Source organism: Sceloporus occidentalis, unplaced genomic scaffold (assembly GCF_023333645.1).
Source record: "Sceloporus occidentalis isolate IW3139 unplaced genomic scaffold, rSceOcc1.0.p SCAF_2, whole genome shotgun sequence".
Taxonomy (NCBI): domain Eukaryota; kingdom Metazoa; phylum Chordata; class Lepidosauria; order Squamata; family Phrynosomatidae; genus Sceloporus; species Sceloporus occidentalis.
The window spans coordinates 196,567,633-196,589,370 of record NW_028316982.1 but is presented as its reverse complement, the minus strand read 5'-3'; the positions used below and the strand labels follow the sequence as shown (position 1 = coordinate 196,589,370).

Below are 21,738 nucleotides of genomic sequence, written 5' to 3'. Positions count from 1 at the left end.
CAGATGTCCTCCTTTATCCAGGACACATCCTACATTTCAACCTTCTGCCCAGAAGGAATGTCAAAGCGTCCTCCATTTTAGCAGGGTGACCAGAAGGCCTCCTTTTGTAGAACACATCATCCATTTCAGCCTTCTGCCCTGGGAGGAATTTCAAAACGTCCTCCATTTTGAACCTGACTCAAAAGTATGTATTTATATGAGTGTATTTGGTCATGCCCTCCAGTTTTCCCCAAATGTCTTCCATTTTGAGCATGACTAAGATGCATCCATTGATATTTCTATGAATGGTGTGTTGCTTTTTAATAGCTTTTATTTGGTCATGCCCTCCATTATTTTTCCCTTCTCGAACGTCCTCCATTTTGCCGTGCCTTGTCCTCCTTTGCAGTGACAATTAAAAAACTACATTTCCCATAATTCCTCCCGGGGGAAGGGGAAGGGTCCGTGGTGACGTCACGCGACGAGAGCTGGGGCCGCCGTGCCAGAAAACCTCTCCAGCGGCGTGGGAGGCCTTGCGTTCTTATGAGCATGCGCAGAGTATGGCACCTGTGGAGCGTCTGCCAGGCGGAGGGGGTTGTGGTGCGGAGCAGCTGGCGGCCGGCCTCCCTCCCTGGCTCCTCCCCCTTGTTGCCAACATGGCGTCCCGGCGATCTCGCTCCGCCTCAGGTCAGTGAGCGCCCCGTTTCATGCAAGGATTCTGTTGCCATGGTGCTCCTCCTGCCTCCCGGAGCGCGGAGGCCTCGACTGCAAAGCCACACTCATCCTCTTCCTGGTGGGGAACCTAAGGGCACCCCGCCCTCCTTGGGGCTCTGGAGGAAAGGGCCCCGCTGGGAGGCTGCTGCGGTGGCTCCGGGTCCTTTCCTCCAGGCCCCAGGTGGGGAAGGAAGGAAGGAAGGAAGGAAGGAAGGAGAGCCCTCTCTAGGGGGAATGCCTAGGAACAGGGCGAGATGCTCCTCTGGGCAGGACTGCTTGCTCAGGGCAATATTGTTCCTGTGTGCCTCATTCCAATTTATGGAGACCCTAAGGCAGTGATGGCGAACCTTTGCGTGCTGGGGGCGGGGCTTCTACCCCCCCCCCCATGGGGGCTGGGTGTCAGGGGCAGGGCTTCTGCCCCCTTTCCCTCTGAGGATGGTAAATGGGCCTTGGAGGACTGCGCCCAACTCCTCTGGAGTTTGCCAGCCTCTGAGGACCATCATTTTAACATAGGGTGACCCTAAGGACTATCATTCCACCTTATAGCAACCCTAAGGACCATCATTCTGCCTTACAGGGATCCTACGGACCATCATTCCATTTTAGGGCTACCCTAATTCTCATCATTCTGCCTTATGGGGACCTTAAGGACCACCATTCCCCCTTAGAGCAACCCTAAATCCCATCATTCCAAATTCAGGCAACCCTAAATCAGACCTATCATGGGGTTTTCTTGGCAAGATTTTTTCAAAGGAGGTTTGCCATTGCGTTCCCTGTGAGTTACCCATGACCACCCAGTGGGTTTCCATGACTAAGCTGGGATCTGAACCCTGATTTCCAGACTCATGGTTTCAATATTCAAACCCCTACACCAGACTGACTCTAGGCCTCACTAAACTATAAAATCTTGAGTTCCACAGGAGGCAGACATAGCAGTTAACAGATGGCATTTCTCCCCTCTTGCAGCAGCAATGGACTGCATGAGGGAAAACAAGCTCAAGCTGAATCCAGACAAAATGGAAGTACTTACAGTAGGGTCCCCAAACCAGGTATCAGGCTGCAACCTCCAGTCCTAGAAAGGCTCATGCTCCCCTCAAAGGACTGTGTTTGCAGCTTAGGGCTGCTTCTTGACTCGTCGCTTCAGATGAGAAATCAGGTGAACGCAACAGTTAAGAGTGCCTGTTATCAGCTCCGGCTGATACATCAGCTGCGCCCCTTCCTGGAACGGGGTGACCTCGAAACTGTAGTACATGCACTGGTAACCTCTAGACTTGATTTTTGCAATGCACTCTACATGGGGCTACCCTTGTGCCTAGTCCGGAAACTTCAACTGGTGCAGAATATGGCAGCCAGATTGATTACAGGAACAACTAGGAGTGACCATATTACAGTGGTACCCCGGGATACGAAAGCACCGCCTTACGAAATTCCCGGGATACGAAAAAATCCCAAAGAAAAAAACTGTTCCGGGTTACGTTTTTTTTTTCGGCTTACGAAAAAAATTTTTGGTGCTTTTCGGCGCTATTTCGCACGAAATCGCGGCTTTTAGCGCTAGCGCCTATGGCATTTCGGCTTGCGAAGGCTTTTCGGGTTACGAACGGCGCCGCGGAACGGATTAAATTCGTAACCCGGGGTACCACTGTACCACCAATATTGAAATCACTCCACTGGCTGCCTATTAGTTTCCGAGCACAATACAAGGTGTTGGTCATTACCTTTAAAGCCCTCCATGGCTTGGGCCCAACCTATTTAAGGGATCGCCTTCCACGTAATCCGCCCCATGCACTCAGATCCTCTGGGAGGAATTTGTTGCAGTCCACAAAGACCAGATGGCGACCTCCCAGAGGACTTTTTCTGCAATCGCTCCCACTGTTGGACGAGACCCTTCAAATTACCAACCTTGAGAGCTTCAAGAAAGCTGTCAAGAGGGATCTCTTCCGGCAGGCCTTTCCGGAATAGAACCCGACCACGTAAACATCCCCCACAGACATATACAAGTGAAGACTCTGCCCACCATTATTCTATTATTGTATTATTGTTTTTAGATTTTATTTTCTGTAATTTTAATGTATAGAATTGTTTAATCCTTTTTTAAGGGGGGTGGTGGAAATTGTATATATTGTATTTTTAAAAGGTTGTACGCCACTTTGATTGAGGAAACAAAAAGCAGGATATAAATTAAAGTTTTATTTATTTATAGTTTTTAACATGAAATAATAATACTATAACAGTGTAGTGTGATATTGTCCATTGTAGGTAAACACCACTAGATAACATCACCCTGGTTTTGGAAGCTAAGCAGGGCCAGCTCTGGTTAGTACTTTGATGGGAGACACCCAATGAATACCAGGTACTGTAGGCTGTATTTCAGAGGAAGGAACTGGTCAAATCTCCGCTGAATATTCCTTTCCTAAGAAAACCCTATGAAATTCATGGTGTTGCCGTAAAATCGACAGGCGACTTGAAGGCGCACACAGATCAATCATTAAACGTTTATCTAGTTCTCCATCCAATGGCCAACAAGATGCCTTTGGGAAACCCACAAGGAGGCCAAGAGTGCAAACAGCATCCTTCCATTCATGTTCCTCAGCATCTGATGTGTAGAGCCATGCTCACAGCTTCAAAAAGCTACTTGTTTGGATCACAACTGTCAGAATCTGAGAGTTACAGTCCTGCAGAGTACCCTTTCCTAGTTCAGAACCAACTGCCTCTAATCCTCAGGTAGCAAATACGGTGGACACTTGGTATCTGCTGCAGTTTGTTTGCAGGACCCTCGCTGTGGATACCAAAATCTGTGGATGCTCAAGTCCCATTATATACAGTAGCATAGGAAAATGGCCTCCCTTACATAAAACGGCAAAATCAAAGTTTGCTTTTTGAATTTTTTCCAACATGATCATTTTTGAACCATGGTTGGTTGAATACGGAGGGCCAACTGTAGCCCTTTTCAGTAAAAATCATCAGAGGATAAGGATGCCTTAATGTCCCAAAACACTGCAGTGATATGTTCTAGTCACTAAAAGAAATTAAAAGACAAGAGTAGTTCAATTTATTTGAGAAAGGGAAAGGCCATTAGTATCTTGTGTCTTGTTCTGTCTTTCCAATGGAAATATTATATTTCAGTCTTTAGGTATATAGCAATTCTTTTATGGGTACACCTAAAATGTAAAGTGTAAATATGACAGACAGATATGACATTGGATGTGTGTCATTCTGGTGTCCTCCTCTGAGAGATGGGATTTGTTGAAGCTCTTTGTGAAGCAACTCTGTTTTGACTCTTAGCTGCATAAAGTCCCTTAGGGTAAGACTATGCATTGACTAAGATATCGCAGAACCATAGAACTGGAGGTATCCCAAGAGTTGTCTGGGCCAACCTCCTACCTCTGCAGGGACATTAACTGTAGACTGAGCATGGCTCCATATGGAAAATAGTCATTTGATATATGTTAGATGAGTGCCATGTCGTTTCTAGGATAATGAAAAACTGAAAAGAATACACTGTCCCCTGCTTTGCATTATAGTTGGCTCATACTTGTTTAGTTTGTGCTAGTGAATACCTGTAGTTGTTCCAAATTAAGAAGCACTGTGTATCAGCATGCTATTTTGCGTGCATTTACATTCCCCTTTTATTTCATCTTCCATCTGGTTTCATTTAGGCCACAATCCAGCAGTAGTTGCCAGCACTCCTAGTTGCATAGAGTAACATTTACCTTAATATTTTTGTCCTATATGAGACATTTCATTCTGACAGAAGGAAAATGGATGTAAGACCAATACAGTTCATGTTCTTGGCCACAATTAGGAAGGCAGGGGGCCCACATTTGATATTTCTGACTAGATGCAATGGCCTAAATCCTATTGAGATGAGATTAGACCTTTGCAACTAGAATGCACCCATTGAGTCACTGGGAATTTAGTAAATCAACACCTGTAATTTTCATTAACTCAGGGGATCTACTCTAGTTAGAGAATGTTTAGTTTTAGGTCGCTGTGCTCCAGAACTCAAAATAAGCAACATGTCCTCAGCACTTACACAATGTGTTTTAAAAATAATGAATTACTCAAAACTAGACTAATGAATATAATGACTTGCTGAAGCCACCCATAACTGTTCAGTAATGTCATGCTTGCTGTTGCTTGCTGATGGGTGAGTCCAGCATGACATACTCAGTTTTCCTTAAAAGCAGCCTTCCAAGTTTTACATCCACCATATTTGATACCATTTCATTCCCCTTCCTTTTGAGTTGGATATGATTCTTCTTGATCCTGTTGTAACTATTAGGACCACTGCTGTATTAATTATGCAAGCTGTTAAAGTTGTTAATGCTTAGAATAAGTTAGAGAAGATTCTTTTATTTATACACATAAATATTTTAGGACTGCATTCAGGAATGTATTTCTTCACGATTATTTGAACCATAGATTATTTAAAGTCCACATCATTACCGGATGAGCTGGATGACTCAGATGTCAGTCATCTAATATCTTTAAGAAATAAAGTATTTAAGTTACATATTTGTGTATAAGATAGAGGGTGGCCTATGATGTAAGATCCAAAATACACGGCAGAAGTAATCCAGTTTGAGACCGCTTAAACTACCCTGGCTCAGTGCATGGGAATCCTGGGAACTGTAGTTTATTGTGATACTAGAGCTCTCTGACAGAAGGCTAAATGTCTCACAAAACTACAGTTCCCAGAACTCCCTAGCACTGAGCCAGAGCAGTTAAAGTGGTCTCAAACTGGATTATTTCTGCAGTATGTTTTGGACCTAAGTGGGAGGATACCCCCAAATTATCAGAGAGAAGCACCCTTCCCTGCTTGGACCACAAGCTGCCATTGGTTACACATTTACAGTACAGTCAGTTTTACTATATAGAAGTTTGTGTGATGCTTCATTTAATTGCGATCTTGTTCTTACTGTTTTATGGCGTAATTATCTTCTTTTCAACATACATAGAAAATATGGACAAATTATTGCAAAAATAAACAGTTCCTCCCATGGCGAGATTGCCTAATTTTCATTTTAAAGCTGTGAGAATTCCAGCTTATATTTCCTTTATTTCTTTTTAAATTGCATTTTAAAGTATTTAAAATACTGTGATAAACTGTCTACTGTAGGTACTATTTAGCTCTGTTTTGGTAGATTCCAATTTCTGCCTTTGGTTGTCCTTTCCATTGTATACAGATACACCTCAATTAGCAAAACAGATGTGTTTCTGAGTGTTATTTCTTTAGCAGGAATTTGGTAAGTGGGGCAAAAATAATATGGAAAGAATAGGAACAGGCTACTATACCACAAAAAAGAAGAGAAGGTCAATATCTTTCAATAATCTTTTTAATCCAAAACTATCAATATGCACATGTGAAATGAAACCACCAGATCAGGTTAGGCTTCCATAAGTAAAAAGCAAACAAACAAACAAACAAAAATATTGTCAGCCTTTGGGAGACTACTTGAAAGCTTCTTCCAAAATGTATCCATGGAAAATTATTGCTATTATTATTCAGGAGGGGGCTGATATTTACCTTCCCCATCGTAGACGAGTATACACAGCTGAAGTTGGATTGGCTAAAGTAAAATCCTGCTTTCTCTAATTTTAAACTTCATTGGATTGTTTACTGCAGATATGCTACTGCAAACTGACATTGAAAATCTGTGTTTCTCCAGCCATTCTTCACCATACTTCCAATGCTGATGCTGCTAAAAACCTCCCAGCTAGACAGAGGATGAGGAAAAAGGGCTGTGCAGGCATAAACAGACTGTAAAAAGGAGTTTCTTTGTCAGAGGCTTTGTTAACTGAGGTATGCCTGTATACAACTTGTCCCCAGTATATGCCCCCCCCCACTCTGCATTTTACTAATAATACAGGTGGCTGGGTCTGTGCACACCCATTTGAAAGTGCCTCTTTGTGTTTGTTTAATGTCTAAAAGACCTACTTTTTAATGGTGTACTTGCAAATAAAGTTGTTGAAAAGGCCATATTGGTAGAATATTCAAGTGATTGTAAAAGTGAAAAACATACCATGCAGGAGAAAAAAATGATGATGCATTCTAATTTCTTTATAATATGTTAATTGCCAGTACTGCATGTCCTCCCCCCCCCCCAATTGACCACTGAAAACATGCTTCGATTAGGGCTACATCAAACATTTTGGATCCATCCATGTAAGCAGTACTTCTTTCACTGAATGGAAACCTGGTGACCAGTTATGGAATAATATTCAAAGCATAGCAGGCTTTGGTCCAAAGCATTGCAGAAATAATCCATCTTGGGACCACTTTAACTGTCCTGACTCAGTGCTAGGTAATTCTGGGAACTAGTTTTGTGCAACATTTAGCTTTTTCTGGTCTGGTGCCACAATAAACTACAATTCCCAGGATTCCCTAACACTGAGCTAGGGCAGTTAAGGTGGTCTCAAACTGGATTATTTCTACAGTGTGTTTTGGTCTTTTGTTGCCTTCTCATAATGCTGTTAGAGAGCACATTAGAATATTGTTCATGCTCTGTTACTAATAAAGCGCAGTAATTCTTGTTTACTCTTCAAGACAACCAAATTAAAAACATGTTATATGTTAATCTTCATAATCTAAGGTTATTTGACAGCTGCAACTTTTGTGTGTCTTGATTTTGTTTAAAAACAAACAAGCAAACACAGGAATACTAACTCTCAATTTCTCTTTTAAAGACCATGACAGCGATGATGACTCATATGAAGTACTAGATTTAACAGAATATGCAAGGCGTCATCATTGGTGGAACCGCGTGTTTGGCAGAAATTCTGGACCTATTGTAGAAAAGTATTCTGTAGCTACCCAGATAGTAATGGGTGGTGTAACAGGCTGGTAAGAATACATTACTTCAGGATATTGTAATGTGCTTTTATTTTATAGCTTTAATTCATGTCAAAACTGTTTTTAAAGCGATATAAGTTTTGTTTCAAATTTCAGAAAATAGGATCAATAATAATTGTAAAGAAGTCCCAATAATTTTTGCAAATAGTTCTTGAAATCTGTTAGAGAAGAAATGTCTCATCTCTGAAAGTTTTAGTTAAACAGGACAACGGGCACTGTTAATTGTCAGTGTTGTTGCTTGCTGATAGTACTAACTGTACAGCACATTGTTGTAGGGCAGGAGTTGGCAGCTGTGAGAATTTAGGGGACTGCCTGCCTGGAGACCCTGGAGGACTGCATCCCCACACCACACACCCCTGCAAAAGTATTTAAAAATTATTTTTTGAATTTTGAAATATTTTTTTTAAATACATTTTTACTAGAATTTTGAAATAGGTTTTGACCTTAGAAGGCCCTGGGAGTCACAAAAATTGTGTTGTAGGTACATGTAGCCCATGGACTCCACTTTCTTCACTTCTGTTGTAGTATGATCTACAGGTTCACTAACATCTGTCGAGAGACTGGAGAAAGCAAAAGCCATAGTATGAGATGGAGGGAATTCCAGACCCTGAATCCAGTTTTCTTAGTGTCCCAATTGTGCTTTCTGTAATTCCTCAAATACCCTTCTCCATGACCCAGTTGCTTTTGGTCTCTCCCAACTTTTGTAGCCACTGTAAAAGGCTTCTCTTAAGGCTTAGTTATTGACAGAAAGAGCCTTAAGCTAAAATACGCTGGTATTTTTGGTCCTGTCTTTTGCTCTGCCCGCCCTGGGTATCCTCTCCTCAATATTGTTTGGTCAAGATTGCTTGCATGTATCCCAAGTTATGGGGTTCCTTCAACTTTCCAGGATCAAGCTACAATCATAGAGTTTAAGGTTTCAGATACCAAGGTTTGGAATGAGAATTGTAGAATATAGTATAGCAACCAGTGCTACGATCGTCTCCTTTTCTATACACTTGCTTATATTAGGATGGAAGAAGATATACACAGATTGACAACTTAATTTCTATTTCACTTACACACACACTCTTTATTTTAAGGTGTGCAGGATTTTTGTTCCAGAAGGTTGGAAAACTTGCAGCAACTGCAGTAGGTGGGGGTTTTCTTTTGCTACAGGTATGTCAATTTAATTTACAAAACATTGTCATTTCAATATAAATTAATTGGTCTGCAAGCAGAAAGAGAGGTGGCATCCACAGAAATAGCTAGAAGTTGTCTGTAAACATTTCTTTAGAAGCAGGGATATAGTCCTTTGGAGATAGTTGATATAGACTCCCCTCATACTGGTGAACCTCTGGTAAAATCAATGGGAGCAGGTCTATAGATTGTCTGTAATTAGACATTAAATGCATTGGTTTGTATTCAGTGTTCAAATTCTTAAATTATAAGTACACTTTCTTGTAAAATTAAGGGAGCCATCCAAAATATTGAGAGTAGATTTTTGTTTAGTCACTGGGACTTCCCCCTTCCTTTCTTGTACCCACTCAGTGCAATTCTTTTCCTCTGGAGGTGTGGAGAACATTTCAGAGAAGATTTAGGGGGCAAAGTAGGTGCTAAAGGAAGAGGAGGAATTTATTCTAACATCAGTGCTGGTGGATGGATGCAGTGGAATATTGCCCAGTAGGTTCAGTGAAAATCACAATGTATTCGTACTGTACATTGCATCACCCATCTTGAACCCAGTTAGCATGAAAAAAACTTTTCACAGCAACTGTTCTCATTTCCGCTAGAGACAACATTAACCACAGGGGGGATCTTTAAATGTAACGTACTGCAAAAATCATTAGGAATGGAATCCAAATAAAGTTTCTGTAAATAAAAGGTATTTACTGGCAAATTGGGACCTAAGTTGAAAGGTAATAGGGAATTAAAGCCCTTAAAGACAATTTTAACCTTCTAATATGTCCTAGGCTTTCTCTACTATTTTAGTTTAAAATGAAATGTGAGCACTTGTTAAATACAGTGGTTTCCACAGAGACAAAGGTGTTTATCACACTGAGGTTTTTGCAGCTCAGTTCTGGGGTGACTCCTGGTTCAGCTATGCGAATTCACATTATAACACACTTGTTTTATCACACCTGGTTGCCCCTCCGTTGCCCTTCCAAATCAAGGGGGAATCAAATCCAAGGCAAGTCACGTCTTCCGGGGTGAAGAAGGGAGCCTGGTTCCACTTTCACGTGAATGCTAGCCTCACATGAATGAGTGCTTCACATTTCTTCCTCCCTTCTATTTTCCCATCCCTGGCAGCCAAATTCAAATGGGGTCCTCCATGTCAGAGCCTCCATCCATTTCAGCCACATCTACATCTGTTCTGTCATTCTCCTCATCTATTTCAGCCACATCTATCTACATCTATTTTCCTGTCATTCTCCTCATCCATATCAGCCACATCTATATCTATCCTCCATGTCAGCGCCCCCATCCATTTATTATTGTTGTTGTTGTTGTTGTTGTTGTTGTTATTATTATTATTATTCACTGCAAAATTATCAGTGTAGAAGCTGCAGGTTTACTTGGAAGTAAATTCTTTTGATCTGAAGGAGACCCATTTTGGAGGATTGCAGAAATGATCCGGTTTCCCTTATTCTCCATGCTCCCTAAAATGCCACCTCCCTGAATCCAATCCACTCTCCTTCCCTTTGTAACAGTTGCCTGCTCTTTAGTTGCATCCGCACTGGGGAGATAATCCGGTTTAAATCAATTTTAACTGTCCTGGCTCAGTGCTATGGAATTCTGGGAACTGTAGTGTCCTGAGACATTGAGCCTTCACTGCCAGAGAGCTCTGGTGCCTCAGCAAACTAATTTATTATTATTATTATTATTATTATTATTATTATTATTATTTTAAAAATAAATTATTATTATTATTATTATTATTTAAAAACAATTTTTTGGTTTTTTAAATTATAATTATTATAATTATTCTCCATGCTCCCTAAAGTACCACCTCCCTGAATCCAATCCACTCTCCTTCCCTTTGTATCAGTTGCCTTCTCTTAGGTTGCATCTGCACTTGGGAAACAATCCGGTTTGACTCCACTTTCACTGTCCTGGCTCAGTGCTATGTAATTCTGGGAGTTGGAGTTTGTTGTGGGATCCTTGGTTTGAGGCTTTGGAATTCTGGGAACTGGAGTTTGTTGCTCCCCCCAGCCTCCGATGGCCCCCTCCGTTGCTCCCATCTCTCCCCCCAGCCTTCTGTTTCATTCTCACCATCCCTGTCATCTACCCTTCTGAGCAACAGAAGTAACTGGGGCAAAATTGCAGTGCAGCATCATGGGAAATTTGCCTCTTTGGAGGTTTGGGATGGGGGTGTACCGGGATGGAAGCAAAGTTGCATTCCCCACCAAATCAATTCGGAATGAAATTGAAATGAGCTTGAATGCGAATTCTGTGAATTCACTTTTTACCGAATTCACCAAAATGAGGAGTCACTTTGGAATCACAGCAGAAGCACCACGGAAGGAGCCTCCATAGAAAGGAATTGCATGTGATAACACATCATGTTATCATGTGAATTCGCATCGTTGGACCTGCAGTCACGTCGGATCACAGCTGCAAAAAGCTGCAAAAACCTCCATGTGATAAGGGCCTATGTCATACTAACTGGGGAAGCTGATCTTCTATTGTAAAGATATAGGCAAGCGTTTGAGAGAGCAATCCTGCTTTCAAAGGCACGAGGAAGTATTTTTGGTGGTGGGGAGAATCTATTTACAAAGCAAGTGCCACATCCTGTGTCCTGCTATTTTGCTGTGAGAAAAGCAGGAGGAGATAGTTTCGCTTTTTCTTTCACTTTAATTACAGTGGGAGAGAATTAATGGTGCCACAAGGCTAGGCTTGCCATATCCCGCCTGGGGGCGGGACTTTCCTGGTTTGGGGCGGGGCTGCACGGTCATGGCCCGGTTTGGCCCCGCCCCCGGGATTGCCCCTGCTCCCGGGCGAGATATAGCAAGCTGAGGGAGGCTTTCCCTTGCCGCTTGGGCCCAGGCTTGCAGGGAAAGCCTCCCTGAAGGGGATGAGTCTCTCTCCGCCTGGGCTCCGCCCCCTCCGAGGGCGGGGCCCAGGCCCAGAGGGAAAGCCTCCCTGAAAGGGAGGAGTCCCTCTCCGCTTGGGCTCCGCCCCCTCCGAGGGCGGGGCCCAGGCCGAGAGGGAAAGCCTCGGAGGCTCCTATTCAAATGTAGGACACAAAAAAATGTGTCCTACATTTGAACATTTTGTCCTACATTTGTCCCGGTTTAGATGTCCTGATGAATGGCAACCCTACACAAGGCCAATATAAAGTCTATGCCAGTTGGCGTGTATTAGGAACCAAAAAGGCTTAGGCTGTAGTGTCTTTGTGCTTGCCTCCAGAAGGCACCATTTCTCCCCTCTCTTCTAGCAATTCATCTGTGCCAGTGGAAATTTCTGTGAGCGGAATAAGGGACTTCTAATGGTGTTACTGTCTTTCCACTGTTATGTTTCCATCTACATTGACAAGATTACAGATGCCCCTTAGCTGGCTTACTAGTGCAAGGAAGATTGTTCCCTTAGTAACAAAGAAACTAGGATTCCTTCCTTACTACGATTAATGTAACTGCCCCCACAATATATTGCGTTCACTGTAAAGGTTAATAATAATAATAATAATAATAATAATAATAATAATAATAATGATGATGATGTATGCATATATTTTGTGCTTTAGTTTTCTTGATATGTCTCTCTTTTCCTTTTCTTAGATAGCTAGTCATAGTGGCTATGTACAGGTTGACTGGAAAAGAGTTGAAAAAGATGTAAATAAAGCAAAAAAGCAGCTCAAAAAGCGAGCAAACAAGGCAGCTCCTGAAATCAATACATTGATTGAAGAGGTAAACATAAATTTTATTTTGAATATACTTGTGGATGTCTTGGTGTGCATTTTAAAAAAGTATTCAGGATCTTAAGATAGATGATAAACTTATTATGTGAAGTCAAAGGCTTTCACAGCCAGCATCCATAGTTTTTTGTGGGGTTTTTGGGCTATGAGGTCGTGTTCTAGAGGAGTTTCTTCCTGATGTTTCACCAGCAGAGAATGCCAACATTCTCTGAAGATGCCAGCCACAACTACTGGCAAAACATTCATTTTATTATGTTATACATGTTTTTTAAAAAGTTCTAATAAAAATTAATTTAAAAAAAAAAGATAGCTGGTAAACTGTAGTTCATTGGACCCTCGGTATCCATTGCAGTATGGTTCCAGCACCTCTGTGGATACCAAACTCCATTACATACAATGATGTAGTAAAATGTTGTCCCTTATATAAAATGGCAACATCAAGTTTTGATTTTGGGATTTGTATGTGTGAATATTTTCGAACCATGGTTGGTTGAATTAGTAAAGAATCTGTGGATATGGTGAGCTGTTACTTGGACATCCACAAGCAGACCACACAATCATTAGCGGAACAACAACAGGGTTTTTTGCTTTTGCTTTTCCCACTAGTTTTTCATTATGTATATCCCAGTTCATTGCCATAATCTCTCTCTCTTTTCCTTTTCAGTCAACAGAATTTCTCAAGCAGAACATAGTGGTATCTGGTGGGTTTGTCGGAGGCTTCTTGCTGGGCCTTGCATCTTAAGGACTTCTTTTTGCTGGCTTAAAATATGGTGAAGAAAAATGACAGGACAGGCTTTCAGTGAGGCAGTTGCAAATCACTCGCTAATCATGCCTGAGCAAGATGGACGGATTTGCAAGACAAATCAGAGTATTTTGCATTTAGGCTTTGCCTCCTTAAACTTACCTAAACAGATTTGTTGAAAATTCTGTTGTGTGTTCAGTAGCATTGCTGAAGGAAAAAAAAACCCAACAAAATATCTAAATTTTGTCATGACTTTTTATTACTGTATTTCCATTCAGAATCCATCATATTTAATATGTTTTCTCTTGGCTCTGTATGTTTTCCAAGTGTAGGGGTATATATATTATTATTAATATTATTATTATTTAATGCTATTTCATGCTGTGGCTAATAATGCCAATGATTAAATGTATAGGATATTGTGCTTCAAGTGCAGGGCTAGCCATCTTCTGTAGAAATCACCGCAATAATAATATAGTAGTCTGTAATATATTTTTTGCAAATATGAAATAAGCAATTGTGAACTTATTAAAGAATGAAAACCAGTTCTTGAGTAATTTGTGTTTTCTCCACACTTCTTATCTGCTTGTGGGGGAAAGGGGGATTCATCAGCAATATCCCATGTAAATACATAGCTGAAGCAAACCAAATATATATTATGTTATAAACAAATTGCTTGACTGACAAATTGCAAAGAAACACTTTTGTGCTATTAGCATGCAGAAGTGGTCCAAGAACTATCCTGGGGATGTAAATTTATTGTTTTCAGATGTGGCCTATGAAATACATTTGGTATTCTTTTCCTAATATATCAGAATTACTGCAATGAAAATTTGTTATTTGTTATTGTATGCCTTCAAACTTCTTTCTGATTTATGGCGAGCCTAAGGTGAACTTATCATGGATTTTTTTTCAAGGTTTATTCAGAGGAGGTTTGCCATTGCTTTCCCTTGAGGCTGACAGCATGTAACCTGCCTAAGGTCACCCAGTAGGTTTCATGGCTGAGGTGAGAGTCAAACCCTGGTCTGCAGAGTCCAACACTCAAACCACATACACTTGAAAACAGGATTACTGGGCCTTAATCTGGCTTAGTGACCATCTAAATGATTCTTATCTCAATCATGAACTTACTGGATGGTCTTACACAAATTATTCTATCATGCTCAGTCATCTGCAGTTGCAGTGGTATGGTTAATGTTACTGACCTACCTCGTTTTAAAAACTGAGATACAGAGGAGATTTATAAGGGTAAGGGTAAGCAATTTTAGATATTGGATTGCAACTTGCCATTATTCCATAGTAGAGGCTGCTGGGTCTTGGAGTCCAATAATTTCTGTCAAAACACAAATAGTCTATCCCTGTGGGATATAATTCTAGCAGGAGATTCTTGTTTCCTTTTCTGTCTATCACTTTCGTATCTGTTTAATTGATATGGTTCCATGTTACAGAATCCTGGAATTTGTAGTTTGGTGAATCACATAGAATTCTGTACTAGAGAGCTCTACTGTCCCCTGAACTACAGCTCCCAATCTACCCAGAATGGCTGACAATGCAACAGATTTAAAATTATTCAATTCTCGGTTCTTCTCTTTTTGGGATACCTTCTACATACCTCATCAAATTATAAATCCTAGGATTCCTTAGGATGTAGCCTTGACAAAGTGTTTTAAAACTGGTGTAACTGTAGAGCAGGTGTATCTCAAATTCCTCAGAATAATTGGGATCCTCTAGATTACATTTTGCATTTTAACAAATATCAGTAAAAGATTTTGGCAAGACGGAATGTGGGAACAGGGCCTGAACTGGAAATTGGGTGAACCAAAAAAAAAGGTCTGTCTGTAGTCCTTTCCACTGGGTCACCAATCAAAAAGTTGTACTAAGTAGGTAGGTTTCTGATGAAAAGCTAGTTCTCCTGCCTTAAAGACAGAACTCTTAATAGTCATGCCAGCAAAGGACAGGATAGGTACAGGCAATGTGTAGCCAAAGGGCATTCAGTAAATAAAATGTGGCCTGAAATAACTTTTCTGAAGATGAAACAAGTGTAAAAACAAATCCTGTGGCAATAGCAAGGAAAGAAGGCTTGAAAAGGTAGTGGGCAGGCCTCCCATTGTGATAGAGAGGAGTGTTGAAGTGACCAGAACTAATTTCTTTATGGAAAAAGTCTCTCTACCCAAGCCTTGGGTTTTATGGTGAAATGATTTCACCTCAGTGAAGCAAGAGGTCTTAGCAGATGAGGTAGCCTCCAGGAAAGTAATGTTCAATAATAATAATAAAATTTATTTTTATCCCGCCCCTCTATGAAACGCAATTGGGTAGCTTACAGCATTAAAATATACATTCCCAAACCATCCTTCCCACCCACCCCTTAAAATACAATTAAACAGATTAGAACACGGCTGCCATGTTTTGTACTAATTGAAGTTTCCAGGTCAAGCACAACTATAGCCCCATGAAGTGTGCATTACAGAAATCCAGATGGGAGGTTACCAAAGATGTACACTCGGCCCTCGGGTTACGAAATTAATCCGTTCCGCCGCCATTTTCGTAACCCGGAAGGCTTCGTAAGCCGAGAAAGCCATAGGCGCTAATGGAGAAAAGCCGCGATTTGGTGCGAAATAGCGCCGAAAAGCACCAAAAGGTTATTCGTAACCCGGAATAACCTTCGTAACCCGGAAATATTTTTTTTTTTTTCCGTAACCCGGAAATTTCGTATCCTGGCGCATTCGTATCCCGGGGTAAGAGTGTACTATGGTTTCAAGGTCGCTAACTTCAGGAAAGGGCGCAGCTGGCGTATCAACCAGAACTGATAACAGGCACTGCTGACCATCGCATTTACCTGAATTATCATCAGGAGTGACAGGTCCAGGAGCACCCCCAGACTGTGAACACAATCCTTGGAGGAGAGTGTGACCCCATTCAGGACTGGAGGTTGTATCCCAATACCTGGGTTTGGGGCGGCTACCGTGAGTACCTCTGTTTTGTCTGGATTAAGCTTCAATTTGTTTTCCCTCAACCAGTCCATTACTGCTTTAAGACAATCACTGAGAGGAGAGATACCATCTGAAGTCAAAACTGTAGACCAAGACATGGAGAAATATATCTGGGTGTCATCAGTGTTCATCAGATAACACCCCGCCCCATGCCTCCGGATGATCTCTTCCAGCGGCTTCACACACACACACACACACACACACACACACACACACACTAAATAGCATCGGGGACAGGATGGTGCCTTGAGATGGATCAAGATAATCGGTTTCTTCCAAGACAGTTTGGAAGAGTAAGCTGAAATAAAGGTAAGAGCCAGAACAGTAAAGCCCTAGGTTTTCCTAACCTTCGAAAAGATCCAATTTTGGTTAGGATGTGTTCTTCAAAGAAAAAAAGGATCCACATTAGATCAGGATGAACAGTAGTTTTAATATTGCAGATTTTGCTGTTCAAAATCTACATTACATTAGTTATGTGGAAGGAGGAGGGAACCCCTTTGCCAACTGTAGAATGTCTTGAGGGCACATGCTAATTCCTTTTTGCTGTTTATCAAGTGGGGGGGGGGGGGGGCTGTCTGATCTTGGAAGCTAAGCAGAAGCAGCTCTAGTTAGTACTTGGATGGGAGACTGCCAATGAATACCAAGTGCTGTGGAGGGAGGAATTGGCAAAACTAGCTGTGCGTATTCCTTGCCTATGGAATTCATGGGTTGCCATAGGTCAACAGGTGACCTGAAAGCACATTTACGCGCACGCACACAAGGCAATTTCAAATACTTTTCACTGTCTCATATTTTTCAGCATTTTCTTTAGCTAGAAATTGGGATGTTATTCTGGGTACCCACCATTAAGAGTTACAAATTAAATAAAGGCGGGTTACAGACCGTCATTTAGCACCCCCCTAACCCTAGTACGTATTCTGTACGTACAATATGGCGGCGGCCGTTCCACATGGCCGCCGCCATATTTACATATCGGACGCTGTGTGTCCGCACGTTTCACGGCGTCTATGACATCGCGAGTCCGACCCTGGCACCTTGCAACGTCATAGAGGCGCCGCTTAAAGAAGCTCCATTTTGGAGCTTCTTTTTTGCTCCCTAACAGAGCCGCGCGGTTTGGCTGCAGCGGCTCCCTTATGGAGCAAACAGCGGCGGCGGCAGCAGATCGCCGCAAAGCGGCGGTTTATAACCCGCCAATGTGACAATAGGAAGGTTTTTGCATAAGAAATTCATTTCTTTTTAGTTTTATGGAATCACAAACTTAAAGTGGGGAATATAAGCTGCATTTCGTAATATTTATGAAAATATACTTAAAATATTATCCTGAGGTATGATACTACAGGAAGAATAACCTGTTATGGCTGTTGTCATAACAGAAGTTCAAGCATAAAATGTTAGCCTTTTATTGTTCTCTGCTTTCAGTTGCATAGACAGCAACATCATAAGACCTGGGATATGTTTTGCTGATGAAGAAGTTAAATTTGGAAATGCCTCCTAATTGAATTAAAGTAAATAAGCTGCTAGAATGACTGGTAGTTAATGAAGCACCAATAAAGTTGATCATTATATCCTAGAACTGCAAATTGGGAAAGCCTAATTTCAATTAGCCTTTGTTTCTTCCTTCAAGGAACCCTGTTGATCATCAGAATCCTGAGAACTAGGCCAAGAAGCAGCTGCAAGTCCATTGCAGCCGACTACTTGATAAGCATTATTGCTGATCTAGGGTTTGAGCGTGGGTTCAAAACCAACATTGCACCATCCAAGGTGGGATGATGGGAGGCACACACAGACCAACACATCTGTATTCCACACTCTATCCATTTTTCTATAGACTGGTATTGCCTTGGATTCTACTGAAGCTTCTGAAAAGAAGCTGATGATCAGGGGTGGAAATCATGCAGTCTTCCAGATGTTGAACATTTAGTCTCAGCAACTATAGCCAATATATTTAATGTGAAAGAATTCAAAGACCTAGCTGTGTTACTCTGGAAAATTTGTATGTAAAGGGATCTTGTAGCTTCAAGATTCCTCTGCATACCAATATATCTAATGGTGATGCATGTTGAGAATTGCCATTCAGCAATACATGGAAGGCCACATAATTCCCACTCTTACTTTAAATCATACAGTGGTGAAGTGTTCCATTTCTCAGTGGTAGAACATTAAAGATAGTAGAAGGGGGTGTGTTGTGCCATATTCTGGTTTTGTTTTGTTTTTTAGAAGATGGAAGGGGAAAACACCAACTTTCTGAAATGCTTTGCAGCTTTAAAAATTCCAGCAACATTTATTTCAGAATTAAATGTTCATTGTACCACTTTAAAACCTTAGTTTTAGCAAACTAATGGCCTGGTTTTTTTTTAAACGAGGAAAAAAAGGGCTGAACTCTAAATCAAGGTGAACAAAGTGTGCCCTCAGATGTTGTTGGAGTTCAACTCAAAGCAGCCCTAGCCAGAAAAGTCAATGGCAATGAATATTGGCAGCTGCAACATTCAGAAACATCCAGAGAGCTATGCTTTGCCCATTTTCTTCTCTAAACAGCATCTTATTTCAAGAAATGTGCATAAAGCTTTGAGGAAGAAACATTCAAAGAAATGAAATAAGCCAGTCTTCTACTGGAATGAATGAGGCAGATCTCATTAGGAAAGTGACCTTTTGATTATGCTCTCTCTCTATGTGTGTGCATGCACACATGCTAGTCTCTTACCACTTTTGCAGTCCAGTCCATAACACATATAAAGAAATAATTGCATTTCAATCAATTTAGTTCAATTGAAGCCAATAGGATTAAGCTGTCATCGGTCCAAGTACTTTAGTGTAACTTGGCTTCAGATTATGGAAATCATTCATTCTGCCTGCAGATAAAAAATCTGTTGTATTAATAGCCACGATTTACTTAAAAAAAACCTTTACTTTTTTCAGCAACAAGACAGATAAACCTCTGCAACTTCAGTTAAGGATTTTTATTACAGCAAAGCCTTCAGACCTTTGGTTCACTGGGTAAAATTCATAGATGATAAGTGACAGTGATAAATGAAGTATAATTAATGTCTGGCACATGCATTCTTGGGGAACAAATATTGTGTTTCCAAAGGCATGAGGCCAGTAATGAAATAAATCTTTGATGCCTTTGTCAGTCATGTTTAGATATAGCTGAGCTTCAATACATTTTCCAAGTTACCAACAACTCAATAAAATGGGTGTTGTTGGCATTTTATTGTAACAATGTTTATGGGATGTTTACAAGGAGGTGCTGAAAAGGTCTTGTCCTGACCCACTTCCAAACATCTGATCATAATGTTGTCAGTGTAGCTTGAAAGAATGTACTTTTCTATTGTAAATTGTCAATTTGCAGGATCATCACTCTAATTTCTGATTTTTTTCAGATCAACAAAAAGTGAGAAATTTTCAAGTGCTAAATTCTGAGCCACCATGAAGTTCCTGTTCTTGCAGAAGAAAATTTCAAAGGAAATCCATGAGTGTATGATGAAAATATTGAGTGACAAGTGTGCCTGTCATACTCAACTGCAAAGAACTGTGTACTAATTTTCAGCATAGAGATTCTGAGATGCAGCAAGGTTTGGGAGGCCATCAACAGTGTCAGCTCCTGAAACTGTTGACTGTGTTCATGGCCTGGTTTTAGCAGATCAGTTAGCCAAAAGAATTGCTGCGATGCTAGAGATATCCTGGGAATGCACTGGGTTTATAATTCATGAGCAATTGGTTATGCAGAGGTTGTCAACCAAGTGGGTGCCAAAATGTTTGAATGCTGACCAGAAACAAAATTGAGCAGATACCTCCAAGTTGATTTTGAAGCATTTGAGTGATCTAATTATAATTTTTTGGAATGACTCATCATTGTTAAAGAAACATGGTTACATCACTCTGATCTGGAGACTAAACAACAGTCCTTGCAGTGGCAGCACTCAGATTCTCCACTGCTGAAGAAATTCAAGATTCAAAAGTCAGCAGGAAAAGTCATGGGCATAGTTTTTTGGGATAAGGAAGGTATCTTGATGACGTGTGCCAAACAGTTAATGCAAATACTACTCCTTTAGAGTAGTGAATTATTAAATTCACTCCAGACTTTATTCTAGACTTTAAAGCAACTGCCTAAGATGCTGAAGATACTTTAGGGGGACATTTCAACACCCTAGATAGCTCCTTTCCCAGAGTGGATTTACTGCCCCAGTGACATAGAAACCACTGGTCACCTTGTCCCCCAGAATGGTACTTATTAAGGTCCTTTGTGGTATGAAGTAGAAAATCATCACTGAATGCATAAGAAAATAGGAAGATTCTTACTGGGCTTGCCTTGGATACTATCTGAATGGTTCACTAATTGTTTTCAAAAAGCTCACAAGCAGGCTCTGTTGTAATTTATTTCCCAGAAACTGGTCTTCAAAGCTATGCTTTCTCTGAAGAAGGAGGTTCAGTTGAGCCATTACAGAAAAAAAACCTTGATAAACAAAATGTGAAGTTGTCTAATCCCTTTAAACCAGTCAGAAACACACAGCTGCAATATGTGGCAGTTATGTAATTATGTAATTATGTAAACTAAATATGTGCAGGCATCTATAGATTGTGGGCAGACTTATTTGTTATGTGCTTTCAGGTCCAGCCTGACTTATGGCCTGGTACAGACGGGCCTCGTGGCACGTCTTGATGATGTGCTAGGGTTGCTTTGGGGCGTTGCTCACAGATGCCCCGCAACCCTAGCACATATTCCATACATCCAAATGGCGGTGCCCTGTACAGGTGGGTGCCGCCATTTTGACATGATGGATGCTTAGCGTCCCCATGTCATGGCACGATACTGACATCATGAGTGTGCCATTGGCACACTGCGGCATCAGTATCGTGCTGCAAAAAGAACCCACTTTTTGTGGGTTCTTTTTGCTCCACAAGGAAGAAGCGCGGTTTGTTCGCTGCAGCTTCCTTGTGGAACAAAACAAGGTGCTGGCAGACCGCCCTTTTTGGGTGGGCTGTATGATGCCTTATGATAACCTTATTAGGATTTTCTTGGCAAGATTTACAGAGAGGAGGTTTGCTCTGGTATCCCTCTAAGGCTGAGAGGGTGTGATAATGATATACTATGTACGAATATATATTTACTTTCTTAGACTTGGAAACTATGGTTGTATTAATGCAGACAAAGATAACAGTTTTTATTATTTATAATAATAATAATAATAATAATAATAAGTATCCTGCTCTTTCAAAAAAATCTCAAACCTGGGACTCAAAGCAGCTTACAATTTAAAAAATTAAAGTACAGTTAAAAACTTACCAAAATGATGGATGAAAATAGAATTAAATTATTATAATATTAAAACAGTTTACTCATTAATGTTTGCCTTCTTTGCTGCAGCATCACATTGCTGGTTCTTGTTAACTTTATGCTGAAGAATAATCCCAAGATCCTTTTAACATGTACTGTTAATAATAATAATAATAATAATAATAATAAACTTTTTATTTCTATACCGCTTTTCCTCGAGATCAAAGCGGTTCACATTCGGTAAAATTATATGACATATGTCATATTACAGTAAAAACAGTTACAACATCTAATTGA

At 40.9% G+C, this 21,738-nt stretch overlaps 1 protein-coding gene across 1 annotated transcript; it reads left to right on the top strand.

The window, feature by feature from the left end:
- Positions 1-352: 352 nt before the first annotated feature.
- FUNDC1 (FUN14 domain containing 1) lies at positions 353-13,714 on the top strand. Its single transcript, XM_089511898.1, has 5 exons — positions 353-663; positions 7,378-7,534; positions 8,623-8,698; positions 12,298-12,426; positions 13,099-13,714. Exons 1-5 carry the CDS (start codon positions 537-539, stop codon positions 13,174-13,176), a joined length of 567 nt encoding a protein of 188 aa, XP_089368024.1. The 5' UTR covers positions 353-536; the 3' UTR covers positions 13,177-13,714.
- Positions 13,715-21,738: the final 8,024 nt, after the last annotated feature.

Bases quoted from the DNA above. Each gene is read 5' to 3' on its own strand.
- FUNDC1 (XM_089511898.1), top strand. From the start codon at position 537: ATGGCACCTGTGGAGCGTCTGCCAGGCGGAGGGGGTTGTGGTGCGGAG. The intron at 664-7,377 runs GTCAGTGAGCGC...TCTCTTTTAAAG, and splicing joins GCGATCTCGCTCCGCCTCAG to ACCATGACAGCGATGATGAC. The intron at 8,699-12,297 runs GTATGTCAATTT...TCCTTTTCTTAG, and splicing joins GGGGTTTTCTTTTGCTACAG to ATAGCTAGTCATAGTGGCTA.